Source organism: Anabrus simplex, chromosome 9 (assembly GCF_040414725.1).
Source record: "Anabrus simplex isolate iqAnaSimp1 chromosome 9, ASM4041472v1, whole genome shotgun sequence".
NCBI lineage: Eukaryota > Metazoa > Arthropoda > Insecta > Orthoptera > Tettigoniidae > Anabrus > Anabrus simplex.
In genome coordinates, this window is record NC_090273.1 from 14,405,799 (window position 1) to 14,422,103 (window position 16,305).

Consider the following 16,305-nt stretch of genomic DNA (forward strand, 5'->3'; position numbering starts at 1 on the left):
GGTGTTGACCAACATCTGTGAATTCCACAATGCCACTTAACCTCGACTGTGCGGTGGGAGGTGCAGGAACTGGGGTTCAAGGCTCTGGCACCCACCCATAAACTGTCTTGCGAACTAATGTCCAATACTGTGCAGTATAACAGAGGAACACTTACAAGGAGACCCTCAGTTGTTCTGCTCACCAAATTTACTGATACTTCCTTCATGTATTAATGGCAGATATTACATACAACAAAATGTGTAAGGAATAAAGCGTACCTCTCTACCATTCACAAGAAATTAACAGTTAAAATTTGCAAAGTAAGTGGTATGAGGCCGTTCTGTTGTTATATTCCTATAGCCAGCTCTCTAGCTGTAGTCTAGTGGTAGCATTCTTGCCTATAGACCTGAAGATTTGCTGCACTGGGATCTCTCCCCAGTCGTGGAAGAAATTTTTGCTTACAGTTCATGTATTTCTTTGTAGTTGGATCATAATTTTTCTTTAATGTACTGGTACTATATTGAAACACACAGTTCACGAAATAAAGATACTGTGTATCATAGATTTGTTAGATTGACTTATTATTAACTTAATTACAGTACATTAATTAATCATTACATTTCATTATAAAATATGACATCAAAATTTAACCATTAATAGAAAATACCACTTTCTTGGAGTATTTTCAAGGAAAATAGTATCCTTTATATCTATATAATAGATTTATCTGTATAATATGTTTCATAAGGTTTATACTTTGTTTCAGATCTTCGTTAATTATTTCATCATTTTTTAATTTCTGCTGCAAGTGAAAATATCTTATGAATACAGTTGCTTGAATTTTTAATTTTTGTGTGTTAACACAGTTAAGTCATTTAATAGGACAACCCTTCAATAAAGTAGAAATTTAGAGTTCCGTTTCTATGAGTTTTGACTTGACAGTTAACCGGAAGTTAGACATTGGTGCCAAATTATGAGAACAAACAACTGATTCACGAAACACAACACAGACGGAAATATATATACTCAAATATAAGTCCAGAATCAATTATTCTTTGTAGCAACATGCATAACTCACATAAGATTAACAATAACACACAATACATTTAGGATAAGGCTATAAGATAAAAATAGACCAATGCTCGAACAGATAAAACATGAGAAAATAAAATGAAACTTCTACTGAGAGATTCAGTTTGGGTAAGGAAGGAAAAGACCTTACAAAGGAAATACACCACTCATTTCTGAGTCACTACCGGCGTTGTCATCATCTGTTAGGGTTTTACTCTTGCTTGACCTTAACGAGATAATACAGTCTTCAACATAATTGTCTGTGATACTTTCCCACTCCCAAGCTGCACTTATCTTGGATTGTGTCTCACAACCTTGCTGCAGTCTTCTGCACTTACGTGGCCTGCGGCTTCCCAGAGAAGTCTTTTAACTTCCGAAACTGTGAAGAGCCGGTTATTCGCAGCTACATAATCCTTCACTTGGGCCCAGATCAGTTCTATGGTGTTAAAATGGCAATGGCATGGTGGAAGGCGAAGAACTTTATGTCCATGTCTCCTGGCTATTTCATCCAGCACATAAACTGGGTACTAGGGCGTGTTGTGTTTCACAAGTTGCATGAGATCCCCTCTTCCTCATGTAATCACGAACGGAAATATTGTGTTCCTTCAAGCACTCAATCAACTAATTATTTCTAGCCGTCATTGTTGTTGCTTTGTCAAGAATGACCGAATAAACTGACAAATACCGTGAAAAGAATTGATCACAATATAACGCACAGCTGATAGCACGTAGTTACAGTAAACAACAGATAGACAACACTGGTAACCAGAACTAGTCTAATGCACTCTGTCGGAGCGATCGGCTGCCTATGATTGGCTGTTTATTAATTCATTTAGCCTCCACCAAAAGGCAGCGCTCAAATGTCAAGTCCAAACTCATAAGTACTGAACTATAAAAAAGAAACTATATCCAATACCATGATTCGAAGCAGCCACATTATAGGTACTAGCATGAGCACCATGTATAAATCATAAAATAGGTACAGTACCATGTCTTACTTGAATTTGTATCACTGTTTTCTCATAACTGGTGAAGAGGTACACTATATTACTTAACCCATTGAACTCGGATGACGAGGCATGCCAGCTTGCGAGCACGTGGCCTAAAACTCGGGTGACGAGCTGGGCCCGTGTGTTGTCAATGCTCAGTTATCTTTCTATAGTCCACCCAGTTTGTAACAGATGGCTTTTCTGTTAAGATTTTCATAAATCTATTAAAGAAACTATTTAAAATAGTTTGTGTTGGGTTCACCTTGTCAATACACTTTTAATAATTGAAAATTATTTATTCATAAAAGTTTCAGGAACTTTCTGCATTCCCTTCATCAGTGAAGTCCAAAGAATGAAAGCAATATAAAACTATCTTTTGTTCAGCCCACAATTTAAAGATGTATTATTATTATTATTATTATTATTATTATTATTATTTTAATCGCCTCTGATTAATTCTTCTGGCCCGGGGACTGGGTGTTTGTTTGTGTTCCAACACTTTCCTCTTCATATTCACACAATGCACTACACTACCAACACCACAGAAACACGCAATAGTGATTACATCCCTCCATATAGGGTTGGCATTAGGAAGGGCATCCGTCCGTAAAACAGGGCCAAATCCACATGTGCGACACAGTTCGCACCCACGACCCCACAGGTGTGGGAAAAGCTGTAGAAAAAGAAGAGGAGGATGATTGCCTCTTAAAACAATGACCTTGATAATACCCACTAACACTCTTCGCATTAGTATTCACTACTGCAGACACTAACATCGTTCAAGTCGATTTGCAAAAAAATGACTAACCTATTGCTCGACTATATAAAGACGATGCCCTAAGCCTGTCGTTGAGCCTATGTAGTGTCTACACATCCTTAAATTAATGTAATACACACAGCATTCTAAATCTATCGTTGAGCCAAAGTTGGGATATTTACACATCATTTATACTGTCAGGCGAAATCGAAACTTCAAACACAATCCCGGATCTTTAAATCAAATCCTTGTTGAAACTCTTAACACAATAAAATGAAACTCCCCACAGCTGAACTCGAATTTGGAAATATAACTATGTCCATTTCTTACAATAAATGTGAAATTGAAATTAAACAACGTCCGGCTACTTTAATCCATGACTCTAAACAATTTCAACACATGGAAAGTTACTTCACTGGATAGTTCACGACAATACATGTTTGGAACTTAGAGATGAAAGGCCGTTTGGAGCCTCACACTAGAGTTATGCTGCGGATTCCGTGATGGTGGTGATTACTATTATTAGCGATATTACGTAAAATTATACTAGTGTTGAATTTATTTTTATTTACCAAACTTCACTGCATGTGTGAACTTCTTGATGTACACCAAAACAAAACAAAAAAATCCAGTCAATTTAGGAAACTTTAAATTAACATATTACTCTGCTATTTAGTAGTGACATTTTCTGATCAATTCCCCAAATTCATGCACTAGCTGTTTCAAGTTTTGTATAATAGATAGCGTTCCTTAAGGCACTTCATTTAAATGCACGGGGATGAGGTGTACCTCCCGGTACAATTATTATTATTATTATTATTATTATTATTATTATTATTATTATTATTATTATTATTATTATTATTATTATTATTATTATTATTATTATTATTATTATTATTATTATTGTTGTTGTTGTTGTTCTTGTTGTTATTTATTTGATATTTGACTTTATCACGCTCACCACAACTATTTTATCGTGATCATATTTGTAACTTTTATCAGCCTGAATATTATTTCATTGATTTTTAGTACAATATTTAAACTTCTCTTTTTACTGTTTCTTAACGAAATTTTAAACACATATAAGAGTTTCACACACTGACATGAACAATAGACACTTCGCCTGAACATTATAATATACTTAAATTTACACATGCAACATAGCAATTTAATGGGACAAGCATTTACAATCTGTCTACAAAACATATTAAAAATAGACAGACCTTGTAACAGCGTCATCTTAGGGCTTCTGGCTCCATTTTAGCCAGCTTGTTCAGAATTAGCCACTCTTGGCACAACCTGACATCTTTGTGCATTTCAAATCAAAAATTCTGGCTGTTCATTGCCCTGTATCAAGGCGAAGCAAACGATTTGTACTAACCTTTTGTGTTTGATAGATGAAAAACTTTACCAATAACCAGACGTTCAATGAAACTTTTGTATGCTACTGACACTCATACTATCATTTTCAGCTTAATAGGGTGTGCTATTTTAATGTTTTATATATAACTTGTATATATCATATTTTATATAATATTTTTTATATTTTAATTTTGAATGTTTCTAATGTCCTTGTCATATTTTTAATTTATCTTGTGTAAAATCGGCTGAAGATGTCCACAATAATGGACGAAACATGTCCCGATAATTATTCATGTTGACTTGAAGAATAAAAACAAAATATCAGTATTGTAAAGATGGAGTTTTTGATTGACTATCTCACAATATTGTGCTTGTTTATTTCACATTTTAGTTTTTCAGAATATTACCATTTAAAATCACATATGTAGTTTTCAGTGATTTAAAGAATGTTCTAATCTTATGTTTTTAAATATGATTCATCACCTACAGTCTTGATTTCATGGTTTTTAGTTGTCTTTATAATGATTTCTTGTTGGTAGATGTGCTGGAGTTTGCAGTTACGAGGGGAAAGGAAGTCTCTGTTCCATCCGTTTGAGTCTTCCGCTTCTTAAACTTCGACCACGGAAGGATTTAGTCGAGACTCTTTTGGTAAGAAAAGTTCTTCATTCATAAAAATTCCTAGCAGTAGGTTAGCTGAGAAAATCTGTATTTTAAATGTTAGGTTATAATAGTCCTTGGACTGGTCTGATGCAGTCCTTCACCCTCCCATGTTCCACCCTCCACCATGGTTTTAAAGGATCCCTGGCAGCTTGTGCTGTTGCAGAACCTTGTTGAAAATAAACATCCTTTCGTTCACAGACAGCTGTTCGTAGAACGGTGGAAATATTCGTGTGCAATACCCCTCTTCATAAACACTATCATAAAATAGCATGGACCGTATTATTGTTCATACAATTGCCGCATACCCTGCACCAGTGTCAATTTCTAGAGCATCACTGAAGCAAGTTTGTAACTATGGTCAGTCGATCGATCGTCATTGATCTGGTTTTGGGGCTGTCACCAAGGTGGCAGATTCCCTATCAGTTGTTTACCTATCCTTTTCTTGAACGTTTTCAAATAAGTTGGAAATTTATCTGACATTTCCCTTAATAAATTATTCCAATCCCTTACTCATCCTATAAATTAATATTTGCCCCAATTTGTCCTTTTAAATTCTCACTTTATCTTTACGTACCTGCCAACCCTTCCGATTTACCCAGAAACTTTCTCTTTTTTAACTTGTCTTCTGATTTTCCAATTTATTTTTACTTCTTCTTATTTTTGACCAATATAACCTCTAGTATGGTCAATACTCTTGCCCTAGGATATTTCTTATGTGCTTGTGTAATTTTCAAGCGTATTTATTTGATGCTCTATTTGGCGATTGTATTGTGTTTCCCGCACGTTACAGCAGCCTGTGTGCTTTACAGCTGGGAATCCGGGCGGAAATTGTCCTATAAGCGAGATAGGCTAGCGTGCGCTAGCGACTCCATTAATCAGGATGAAAGAATGAGTTTGTTACTTTGTTATTGTGTGGTTCGCGCGCTGTTAACATTGTTTCTCTGCGTAGTTCCGTTGGAGTTGTAGTCTAAGTGTTTTTTCTTGCGGTTCTGTGCGCTTCTCCCCTGTTGAAGTCGTGTGTTAATAATGTATAAGACATATTGATCTGTTTTGTAAGTGGTAGTTTTGCGTATTTCACTGCATTTGTGTTCAGTCTTAGTTCATAATTAATGACTTGAATGTATTTCAGAGAGTTGTCTCGGTGACAGTTTCTGGTATTTTTTTCTTCATATTATGGCCACAAAACGTATGAAATTGAATTTCCTTTAATTTTATAGTCAAATAAAAGGAACTATTAAGCATTTTCTTCAGTGTTCATTACATTTTCTTGTAACCATTTATGTTTTCTTAGTTTAAGATTTTAAATTTAATGGTCAGTTTGTATTGTAACTGTAGATATGTATGCCTTTTATCTTGTCTTTTTTTTTCATAGAGAACTGTGGCACAATATACGTGATCAAATCCAAGAATTAAAATATCTTCCTATTTTTTATTTCTAGAAGTTGGCAGGTATGTTTTCATATTATTATCCTCCTTACTTTTAATAGAAGCCGGCCCCGTGGTATAGGGGTAGCGTGCGTGCCTCTCGGCCAGAGGCCCCGGGTTCGATTCCCGGCCAGGTCAGGGATTTTTCTCTCTACCTGAGGGCTGGTTGAAGGTCCACTCAGCCTACATGATTAGAATTGAGGAGCTATCTGAACTGAGCTCAATAGCTGCAGTTCCTTAATTGCGGCCAGTGTCCAGTATTCGGGAGATAGTGGGTTCGAACCCCACTGTCAGCAGCCTTCCCCATTTTCACACCAGGCAGGTGATGGGGCTGTACCTTAATTAAGGCCACGACCGATTCCTTCCCACTCCTAGTTCCTTCCTGTCTCATCGCCGCCATAAGACCTGTGTCAGTGCGACGTAAAGCCACTAGCAAAAAAAACAGGAGCTGTCTGAGGGCAAGATGGTGGCCCCAGTCTCGAAAGCCTAGAATAACGGCCGAGAGGATGCGTCGTGCTGACCACATGGCCCTTCGTAATCTGTAGGCCCTCGGGCTGAGCAGCGGTCGCTGGGCAGGCCAAAGCCCTTTCAACGGCGTTAACTGCCGTGGGGTTTGGTTTGGTTTACTTTTAGTAGCTCTACTCGAGCTTATTTATCTACTATTGTCATTCCACACCGTCTCTCCACCGACAGCTCGGACCATACCACTTAGCCGCGAATCTCGTCTCCTTACTCCCAAGTCTCCCCAGCCTAAAGCTTGCAACATTTTTGTAACACTATTCTTTGTCAGAAATCACCAAGGACAAATCATGCTGCTTTCCTTTCTATCTTTTGCAGTTCTCGTGTCAAGTAGTCCTGGGTGTGGGTCCCATACACCAGAACGATACTCTATTTGGGATCTTACTCATATGCCCTCTCCTTTACATCCTTTCTGCAACCCCAAAATGCCATCATAACCCTGTGAGGAGATCTGTAACCTTTCTTTATAACCTCGTTAATGTGATTACTCCAATGAAGATTATTTCTTATATTAACACGTAGGCACATTCAGTGATCCCCTTTTTCTTACATTAACACATAGGCACATTCAGTGATCCCCATGCAGTATTGTCACCCCGTCAACACAGTAACAAAGAACTAATATCACGGTAAGGTGAATAATGCTCATTTGTAAACCAAATATTTAGATGATTTACTTCTTTTTTATGTTGTATTGATTATATTATTCAGGCCAGTGATCTAGATGTTAGACCCTTTAAACAACAGTTATCATATTATTCCAGCATGGTCAGTAAAACTGAAACTAGCAGTACTGCACCAATAAAATAGCAGCTGGTCAGTACATATACTTATTGTCACAAGTAATTTCTCTTTATTACTGAATCATCAGATTGTTCAAGTTTTGATCATTTGTCACAGGCACCTGATTTTTTTTGTGTATCCTGATGATTCCTGATTTAATGAAAATTACAAAGTATCTAATCTAAAATACTTCTCTGGTTCCAGCACGAGATGATCCATGCCTTCTTGTTTATCACTGATAACGACAGAGATAGAGATGGTCACGGTCCACAGTTTCGCAAACATATGGACAGGATAAACAAAGAAGCCGGGACTAATATCACGGTAAGATGAATATTGTTCATTTTTTAAGAAGGTATTTTTCAAAGATGTGCTTCTATGTTGTATTGATTGTATTATTAAAGTTTGTCACCAAACAGTTAAGCTGGAAATTGAGGGAGATTTAAATAAAATAGGAAAAGTTAGAAAAGAGCGTAAAAGAGTTGCACAGGTTGGTGGCCATAATTCTGTACATGCAATGATTTGAGGGAGCATTCCATCTTTAGCATGTGTTTTTCATCTTGATATATCTATGTAAGTAAAATTATAATATTGCCCTTATACTTCATATTATTACCCCATACTTCATTTTTATTCTTCTGAATGTACCCACAAAGAACAGTGTGTGGTTTGAGAAGGAACTTGAGGGCAAAAGATCAAGAGGTTGGTCAAGGAAGAGATCGGCTGATCAAATTTAGCTGGGCAAGGTCTGGATTTGCAGCAAGTTTTGGGAGAAGGTACCTACATGGACAGAAATAAGTGGAGAGTGCTCATTAACCGCACCCAGGAAACTCGAGTTGGTTCAAGATGATGATTTTCATCTCAGATCAGGAACACAAAAATTGAAAGTTGATTCAGTTCAATTTTTGTCTGTCACTCTGTTATGACATCATGAGAAAATAATGAATCATTTATTCTGAAAAAGAAATTACCGGTTTTCTCTAAATCCAAGACAATGCAAGATGACCCCCACTTTTTCCTTCAAAAAAATTAAGTCATGCTTAAAAAGTGCTTTGTAAAATCACATGAATGCCTTTCTTTTACTGTACGCATGATTAGACTGTCTTTGTCTTCACACCAACGCCAAACATTGGCTTAAGTTATGCAGTAAATTTTTTTGCGGCTGCACAATTTTTCTTTATTTCCATGGGGTTAATGACCATTAACATAAAGAACTGGCATCATAATATCAAAGAGAACCCATTGAAAATTAGCCGGCAATGCCTGTTCGACGCGTCTCTACAGTACCAATATAAATGGTGTATTATTGGCCATTATAAATCTTCCAGCTAACTCATTCCTGGTTGCCAGCGTTTCGCCTCCGTGTGCTATGTTGGGCTCATCAGTTGGTACATAACGCGCACACACACAACTTTAGGGGCTGAAAAACAACTGCGTGGTTACAGTGGTAGCTGCCAGTGGTGTTCATTGCTGTTAGATCGTGAATGCAATACGACCCTTGAATTTTTACATAAGATTCTGAGAAGAAAACTTTGTCTTGGATTCAGAGAAATAGGTATATTACAGAACCATTTGAAAATTTGAAAGTGGTTTCTGTGGTGCTGCAAATACTTTGAGACGATCAATAACAAAGTTATTCAGGGAAATGGTGAGAAACTGGCTCTGTTTTAAAGAAAAAAAGAGAAAGACTTACAGATCTTCAAGCAAGAATGGGGTGTCAGCCCAGTGAAATCTTCAAGCCAATTGGAGCAGGAGTGTGATTTCACAAAGATAGGATTACTGGATCAAAATGTTACACTTTTATCCTTGCAGAGTGTATGTGGTTCATTAGTTAAACACCACAGGGTACAGTTGTCTGCTTAAATTTTAAATTTTTTGGTGGATGCTGCAATCTGGCCATGGTACTGTTGATCCTTCTCTCTTAATTACGTTGAACAAAGCTTATTTCCATTAGTGGGTATGTGAATCCTCGGAATTCAAGCCATTGGAACAATGACAGTCCTAAAATATAGGAACTTCTTGTGTTGTTTCGGGTTGTCGAATCCACCCCGATTACTTCCCACGTTTGGGAATACTCAGTATACCGTATTTACGCGAATAATCCCCACCACCGAATAATCCCCGCACCCTAACTTTAGGAAGGCTGATTTTGAAAAAAATGCCAACATTGACTCAAATAAAACTCGCACCCCAATTTCGTGCCTCATTTAAAAAAAAATATATGCGGGTATTATTCGCGTAAATACGGTATATACTGGAAAGAAACAACTTGAGGAATGAAATATGTGTATAAGAAACTGATAGAGAGCAGTGACTTGCCTTGTAATTGCACGTGAATAGAATGCATATAAAAGAAACAGTTGGGTCCAAATTGTTTGGCTGCAGAGGCAGACAAAATAAGGAATGGTGGAGATCATCATTGGCTAGTACATGCTGCTGTGAAGTAAAAGGAGGGGAGAAATTGGAAAAATAAGAGAATAAGAGAGGTGGGCTTATTGAATGTTAAGGCCAGGTGTTTCCATGAACCTGAACACCAGTTGATGATCAGCTTTCGAAATATCTGAGGGCAAGAAGATGGGAAGTTCAATGTAAATATTTTAGGCTTTTAACTGTGAAACAACCATCAAAAGTGGTTTGAAGGAGCTAAATGAGAACAAGATGATCATATTACAGGTTTTACAAGGTAGTATACAGTGGCTTGTGTTGGTAGTTGAACTGGGCAGTCTGCATTGAAGCTGTTTGATGCTGAAGTGGAGTCATGTTGACCTTGTATGTGATAAGACCTGTTTTTGATGTTGCTGGTGAAAGTTGTGCAGGATATATGTAGACGACAGGTCTTGCAGCGGTTATATTTCACAGGGGAAAGAGCCAGAAAGGGGTGGGTACCTGAATGTGACTCTAGGGCATTTTGGAAGATGATTTTGGGTGTGAGGTGAGGATGAGAGAACTTGTTTTAAAATACCGGTATGATGTTTTGTGCAGACCAGGATGATGTGCGATTATGAAGGGTACTGACTGGGTTTGGTTGCTTGAAGAGTCTAGGGATAGGGTCCATTGCTCAGGAAATCTGGTGGTCAACCAATTAAGTGGAATAACCCGTTGTTGTAGAGGCCTTCCTCAGGTTGTCGCAGGAAGCACAAGCTTTAGGAGTTGAACAAATCCATTTGCTGCAGGTGGCAAGACCTGAAGTTAAGAATATTCTATTAACTCGGTTAGGTCCCCTTTATCACGTTTCAAGGGTAACAGTGATAATACTGTAGCAAAATTAAAAATTTCAATTCTCTCTGAAAGTACATAATTTTGTTGTTTGATTTCCATGTTTTAAGTTTAATATTGATTATTTAAACTTTATAGCAAGTATTGACATATTGTTAGCACCCAGCTTCAAATATAGTACAGTTCTCTTATCTATGATTTTTCTAAAAGTCTAACACAATCTTTAATTCATGCTTCTATAGACCATTTGCACATATTTGCCGCACCCTATTTTCAAGGTGGTAAATTTGAGGGGGAAATATTTTTCATGGAATTTCATGTAACTAGGAAAGCAGAAGTTAAAGTACCAAGAGACATTTTAACGTTGCAAATTCTAAGCTTGCGTTGTATCAGACCAAGATGATGGTACTAAACAAAGGCATTGAAGAGTAGTTGAACATTCTTTTCTTCATCAGTATCAGAGTTAACTGGTCACTTTCAGCAAAACAGGGATCATGTAAGAGAGAGTTCTACTTCCCGATACATACTAGAAGAAATTCCTCATATTTGAGTCATGTCCTAAGGTTAGAGAGGACGCATGACTACAACGTGGTCAGTTGGAAAAATGAATGAAATTCCAATTTTCTTTGACTTTACTTTTTGTCCATCCAAAACATAGCTATATTGACTACCTTCTTGACATTATCTTCCTACATGAAGGGTTGGCCTAGATTTAGACAAGTCAGTAAATGCTGAGAGTCCTGCATTATTCCATAGGGGTGTCCCATCACTGTGCTTTAGCTTTGTGTTTTGAAATCCCTGAGCTGGTTTAAAGAATTTTCACACTGCAAAAGACAAATTGTGTCCTGGTAAGAGTTCTTCCTTTAGAGTAATCGTGGCAAACTTGTTCTCAGCTCTCCATTTCTGAAGCCTTCTAACTTCCCTGCTTCCTGCAATAGGTGTTCTTTCCAGGAAGCTATTACTGGATAGGTCTAAGTCTGGTTGACTGTGGCCATACAGTGGGTGCCCAGTGTCTGACTCTTTTTTTCTTCCTTTCTGCATCCGCAGTAGCTTCTCTTCTTATCTTGGGTGGTGCAATGTCAGTAAGAAGGAACAGATGGTGGACAGAGGCTGCCCCGGATGACTTGAACTATTTGAATGTGTACTATGTCAGCCGACACACCCCATACAGGGGCAGCGTACTTTGCTACAGTGAAACAGAGTGCTAAGGCTGATGTTCTGATTAATGCAGATTGCTTTCCCCATATTTTCCCAGTAGACATGCTGGGTGAAACTACAGTGAACTAGGCAGGTGATCAGACAGTGTCAGGGCAAACTATGCTAGGTATAACTGCAAATAGACACAAATTACCGCCACATGTCATTTTCAAAGGGAAAACGACAAAGGAAACTCTGCCTTCAGGAATTTTTTGTGAGTAGTCCATTCTTTCATTGGTGATATGTGCTGCTTGCAGACAGTTTTCATGCTCATTTTATTGAAAATGTGAAAGTGAGATGAGGAAAGAAAAATGTTACGTGGTTGTGATTCCAGGAGAATCTATTTGTATGTTATGACCACTTGATGTCCCCATCAGTCTGCCTTTTGAGGCTCTTCTGCAACATTTCTATTGTAACTGGAGATGTCAACTGGACGATGGAGAAAACCTTTGCTATCACAAATGTATGAGTGGCTGGAACCTCATGCCAGAAGAAATGGATCTCCAAAAGCTTCAAAGTCGCATCCATTTCCAACATGATGGACGGGGCTGCAGACAGCATGGTGGGGCTCACATCATTCGAGAGTGATGAATAGAGCGGCGAACTCTAAATGTAGTCAGCACGCTTGCACAATGGAATACTTTGATTACATATTGTATGTAGCGTGGATTAAGAATACATTTTTAAATTTTAAACCTATTTTATATTTAGACATGATTATCATGTGGGTTTTTGCTGTGTCCAAATACTTTATAGTTATTTTGAAGAGAAACCGCACTCCATTTTCCCCTGCAACTTTAGGCTTTAAAAAATGTGGGGTATACATGTGTAAATACAATATATCCACTTAACAACCTTCTACTAGTTTGTTAAAATGTAATTTGATTGTGATATAAACTGCCTTCAACAATAATTTAATATGTATGGTTGTTTTGTTTAGATATATCATACTTTCCATGCTGAAGTTGAACTGTATCAGCAGCACTGGTGGCGTTGTGATGGGCCATGTCAGAAACAACGACCTTTCTTCGGTACAGTGAAACGTGCTATGAATCGCCCCCCTGGCCCATCTGACTTCTGGTGGGCTAAACACCAAGCCAACTGCGGTGGGAAATTCATCAAAGTTCGTGAGCCAGTGGGCTTCAATAATAAGGCAAAGGAGACGAGCATAAAAGGTATACCTATTTTAATTCTAAATTTTTAGTGCTCTATTGTCATACTGTTGAAACTGGTTAAGATGTTTCTTTCTAGCAAGTATCCCTGGTTATTATGTCATTATTCCAATGTCCCAGTCCATGTCCTATTAAATACATGTTAAGGAAACCTGGATAGCACATTTATGTCACTCTTTAATATGTTTGTAATATTCCCGCCGTAAGAAATTTAAATTAGCGTTCCCGGCCACGCGCGCACAGTGCGTCAGCGGCAACTGGTCTGGGTGAGAATTTGGTAGAGAACTTAATTTCACATAGGAAATTAAAAGTGTTAGTTTAACAGTTCCACCTTTTCAATACAAAATTTTTGCAATTCGGTTTACATTTCAAATGAACCATTTATTTGATACTAGTTTCGACCTAAGGTCAAAGTCATCGTCAGCCAGTAACACAAATTGCGCACCATATGAAAAGGTCCATAAACATTGTAGGTATGTCTTAAAAATATTGTGGTTTGATGCTAAAAGTTAAACGTTGATGATGAAAAATAGTCACAATGGTGATAAAAAGTTTTAAATTATGCATAAAATGCATTAAAATAAGGCACTTAACTGCCTTTGAAGGATTATTCAAGTTGATTAATCTGGATGCTGAAGATTCTTAAAATTTGCGTATCTATCATTGCAAAGTTCTGAGAGCTACAAGTCATTATATGGTAGCAGTGGCATTTAGAAATTAAGTTATGCACATGCAGTGAATAATGTAGAAACATGTTACATTGATGCCGTTCAAAGAGCTTCTAATTTGATGTCCTTAAAAACGGCCCTAGCATATCAACATTCAGTTGCAGGGAGCGTCAGTCTCAAGCGAGTCTTTGACGTGGACGTGCGTTTGTTTGCGTCATGCAACGGTAGCTTGTGTGATGTGTTAATGCTTAATTTTACAATCATAAGTGCATTGTATAACAACGTGCGTAAATTAGACCTACTGTGCTTATGTATACAGCTGACGTGTTGGTGCTTAATTTATGTCCTATTAAATACACGCTAAAGGAACCTGACAGCACATTTACATCACTCTTTAGTACGTTCATAATATTCCCACCAAAAGAAATTTAAAATTAGCGTTCCTGGCCACGTTGCATGCACGATGCACTAGCGACGACTGGGCTGGGTGAAAATTTGGTAGAGAACTTAATTTTACGACCCTAGTAGTGTGTTGGCCTACAGCTGCAGGGAGCGTCAGTCACAAATGATGTGTTTTATAATACCAGTATAAATGGTCTGTCATTGGACATTATAAATTTTCCAGCTAATTCATTCCCGGTTGCCAGCTTTTCGCTGCAGTGTGCTAAGTTGGGTTCGTCATTTGGTAAATAGCACACCCACCAAGACGCGTAGCTGGTGCATACCATGGAGGCCACTGCGTAGGCTACTTCGGCTCATTCGGGACAAATATTTCAGGTTCCCTGTGGGGAATCAACATCTACACTATGTGATCAAAAGTATCTGGACACCTGGCTGAACATGACGTACAAGTTCGTAGCGCCCTCTATCGGTAATGTTGGAATTCAATACGGTGTTGGACCACCTTTAGCCTTGATGCCGGCTTCCACTCTCACAGGTATACCTTCAATCAGGTGCTGGAAGGTTGCTTGAGGAATGGCAGCACATTCTTCACGGAGCGCTGGACTGAGGAGGGGTAGCAATGTTGGTCGGAGAGGCCTGGCATGAAGTCGGCGTTCCAAAACACCCCAAAGGTGCTCTGTAGGATTCAGGTCGGGACTCTGTGCAGGCCAGTCCATGACAGGGATGTTATTGTCATGTAACCACTCCGCCAGTGGCCTTGCATTATGAACAGATGCTGGATCGTGTTGAACGATGCAGTCGCCATCCCCAAAGTGCTCTTCAACAGGGGGAAGCAAGAAGATGCTTAAAACATCAGTGTGGGCCTGTGCTGTGATAGTGCCACGCAAAACAACAAGGGGTGCAAGCCCCCTCCATGCAAAGCACGACTACACCATAACACCACTGCCTCCGAATTTTACTGTTGGCACTACGCACGCTGGCAGGTGACGTTCACCGGGTATTCGCCGTACCCACACCCTGCCATCGGATCGCCACATTGTGTACCGTGATTCGTCACTCCACACAACGTTTTTCCACTGTTCAATCGTCCAATGTTTACGCTTCTTACACCAAGGTGCCGTTTGGCATTGACCTGCGTGATATGTGGCTTATGGGCAGCCACTCGACCATGGAATCAATTTTATCACCTCCCGCCGAACTGTCATAGTACTAGGAGTGGATCCTGATGCAGTTTGGAATTCCTGTGTGATGGTCTGGATAGATGCCTGCCTATTACACTTGACGACCCTCTTCAACTGTCGCCAATCTCTGTCAGTCAACAGACGAGGTCGGCCTGTATACTTTCGTGCTATACGTGTCCCTTTATGTTGCTACTTCACTATCACATCAGAAACAGTGGACCTAGGGATGTTAGTGAGTGTGGAAATCTCGCATACAAACTTCTGACACAAGTGACACCCAATCACGTTCGAAGTCCGTGAGTTCCGCAGAGCGTCCCAATCTGTTCTCTCACGATGTCTAATGACTACTGAGGTCGCAGCTATTGAGTACCTGGCAGTAGGTGGCAACACAATGCACCTAAGGTGAAAAACGTATGTTTTTGGGGGTGTCTGGATACTTTTGATCACGTAGTGTATATCATATGAAGTGTTTTATGACAAAAGGACGGCAGGATCATCTAATGGGCCATATACTTAGACGTGATGTGTTATTGAAGAAAATATTAGAGGTTTCCATAGAGGGAAAAAATTACAGACGACAATTAAGATAGAATACATGGCGCAAATATCAGATGACATGAGATACGACTCCTACTACAAACTGAAAAGGAAAGCAGAGAAGAGTGATGAATGGAGAGCTGCTGCCAACCAGCCTCACAGCTGATGACTGGAGAGAGAGAATTGTGCAACAACGTACATAAATTAGGCCTACTGTACTTACACATAGTGGTTTGTTGGACATTCAGTTATGGAGAAGAAGAAAGATAGACAGTTTGCAAATGATGAAAAATTAGTTTATTGAGAAAGCGGATGCTAATCCGCACATGAAATGTGTACAAATCGCCCAGATGTTGGACATTCCTACGATAACTTTGAGCATA

At 38.7% G+C, this 16,305-nt stretch overlaps 1 protein-coding gene across 2 annotated transcripts in view; it reads left to right on the forward strand.

The window, feature by feature from the left end:
- The window catches only part of LOC136881267 (DNA-dependent metalloprotease dvc-1), a 42,272-nt gene that overhangs the window by 14,531 nt on the left and 11,436 nt on the right, over positions 1 to 16,305 (forward strand). For both annotated transcript variants that reach the window (XM_067154037.2, XM_068229261.1), the window contains exons 3-5: positions 4,702 to 4,810; positions 7,754 to 7,873; positions 12,903 to 13,137. In XM_067154037.2, the coding sequence (XP_067010138.2) occupies positions 4,702 to 4,810; positions 7,754 to 7,873; positions 12,903 to 13,137 (464 nt within the window). The remainder of the gene's footprint in view (positions 1 to 4,701; positions 4,811 to 7,753; positions 7,874 to 12,902; positions 13,138 to 16,305) is intronic.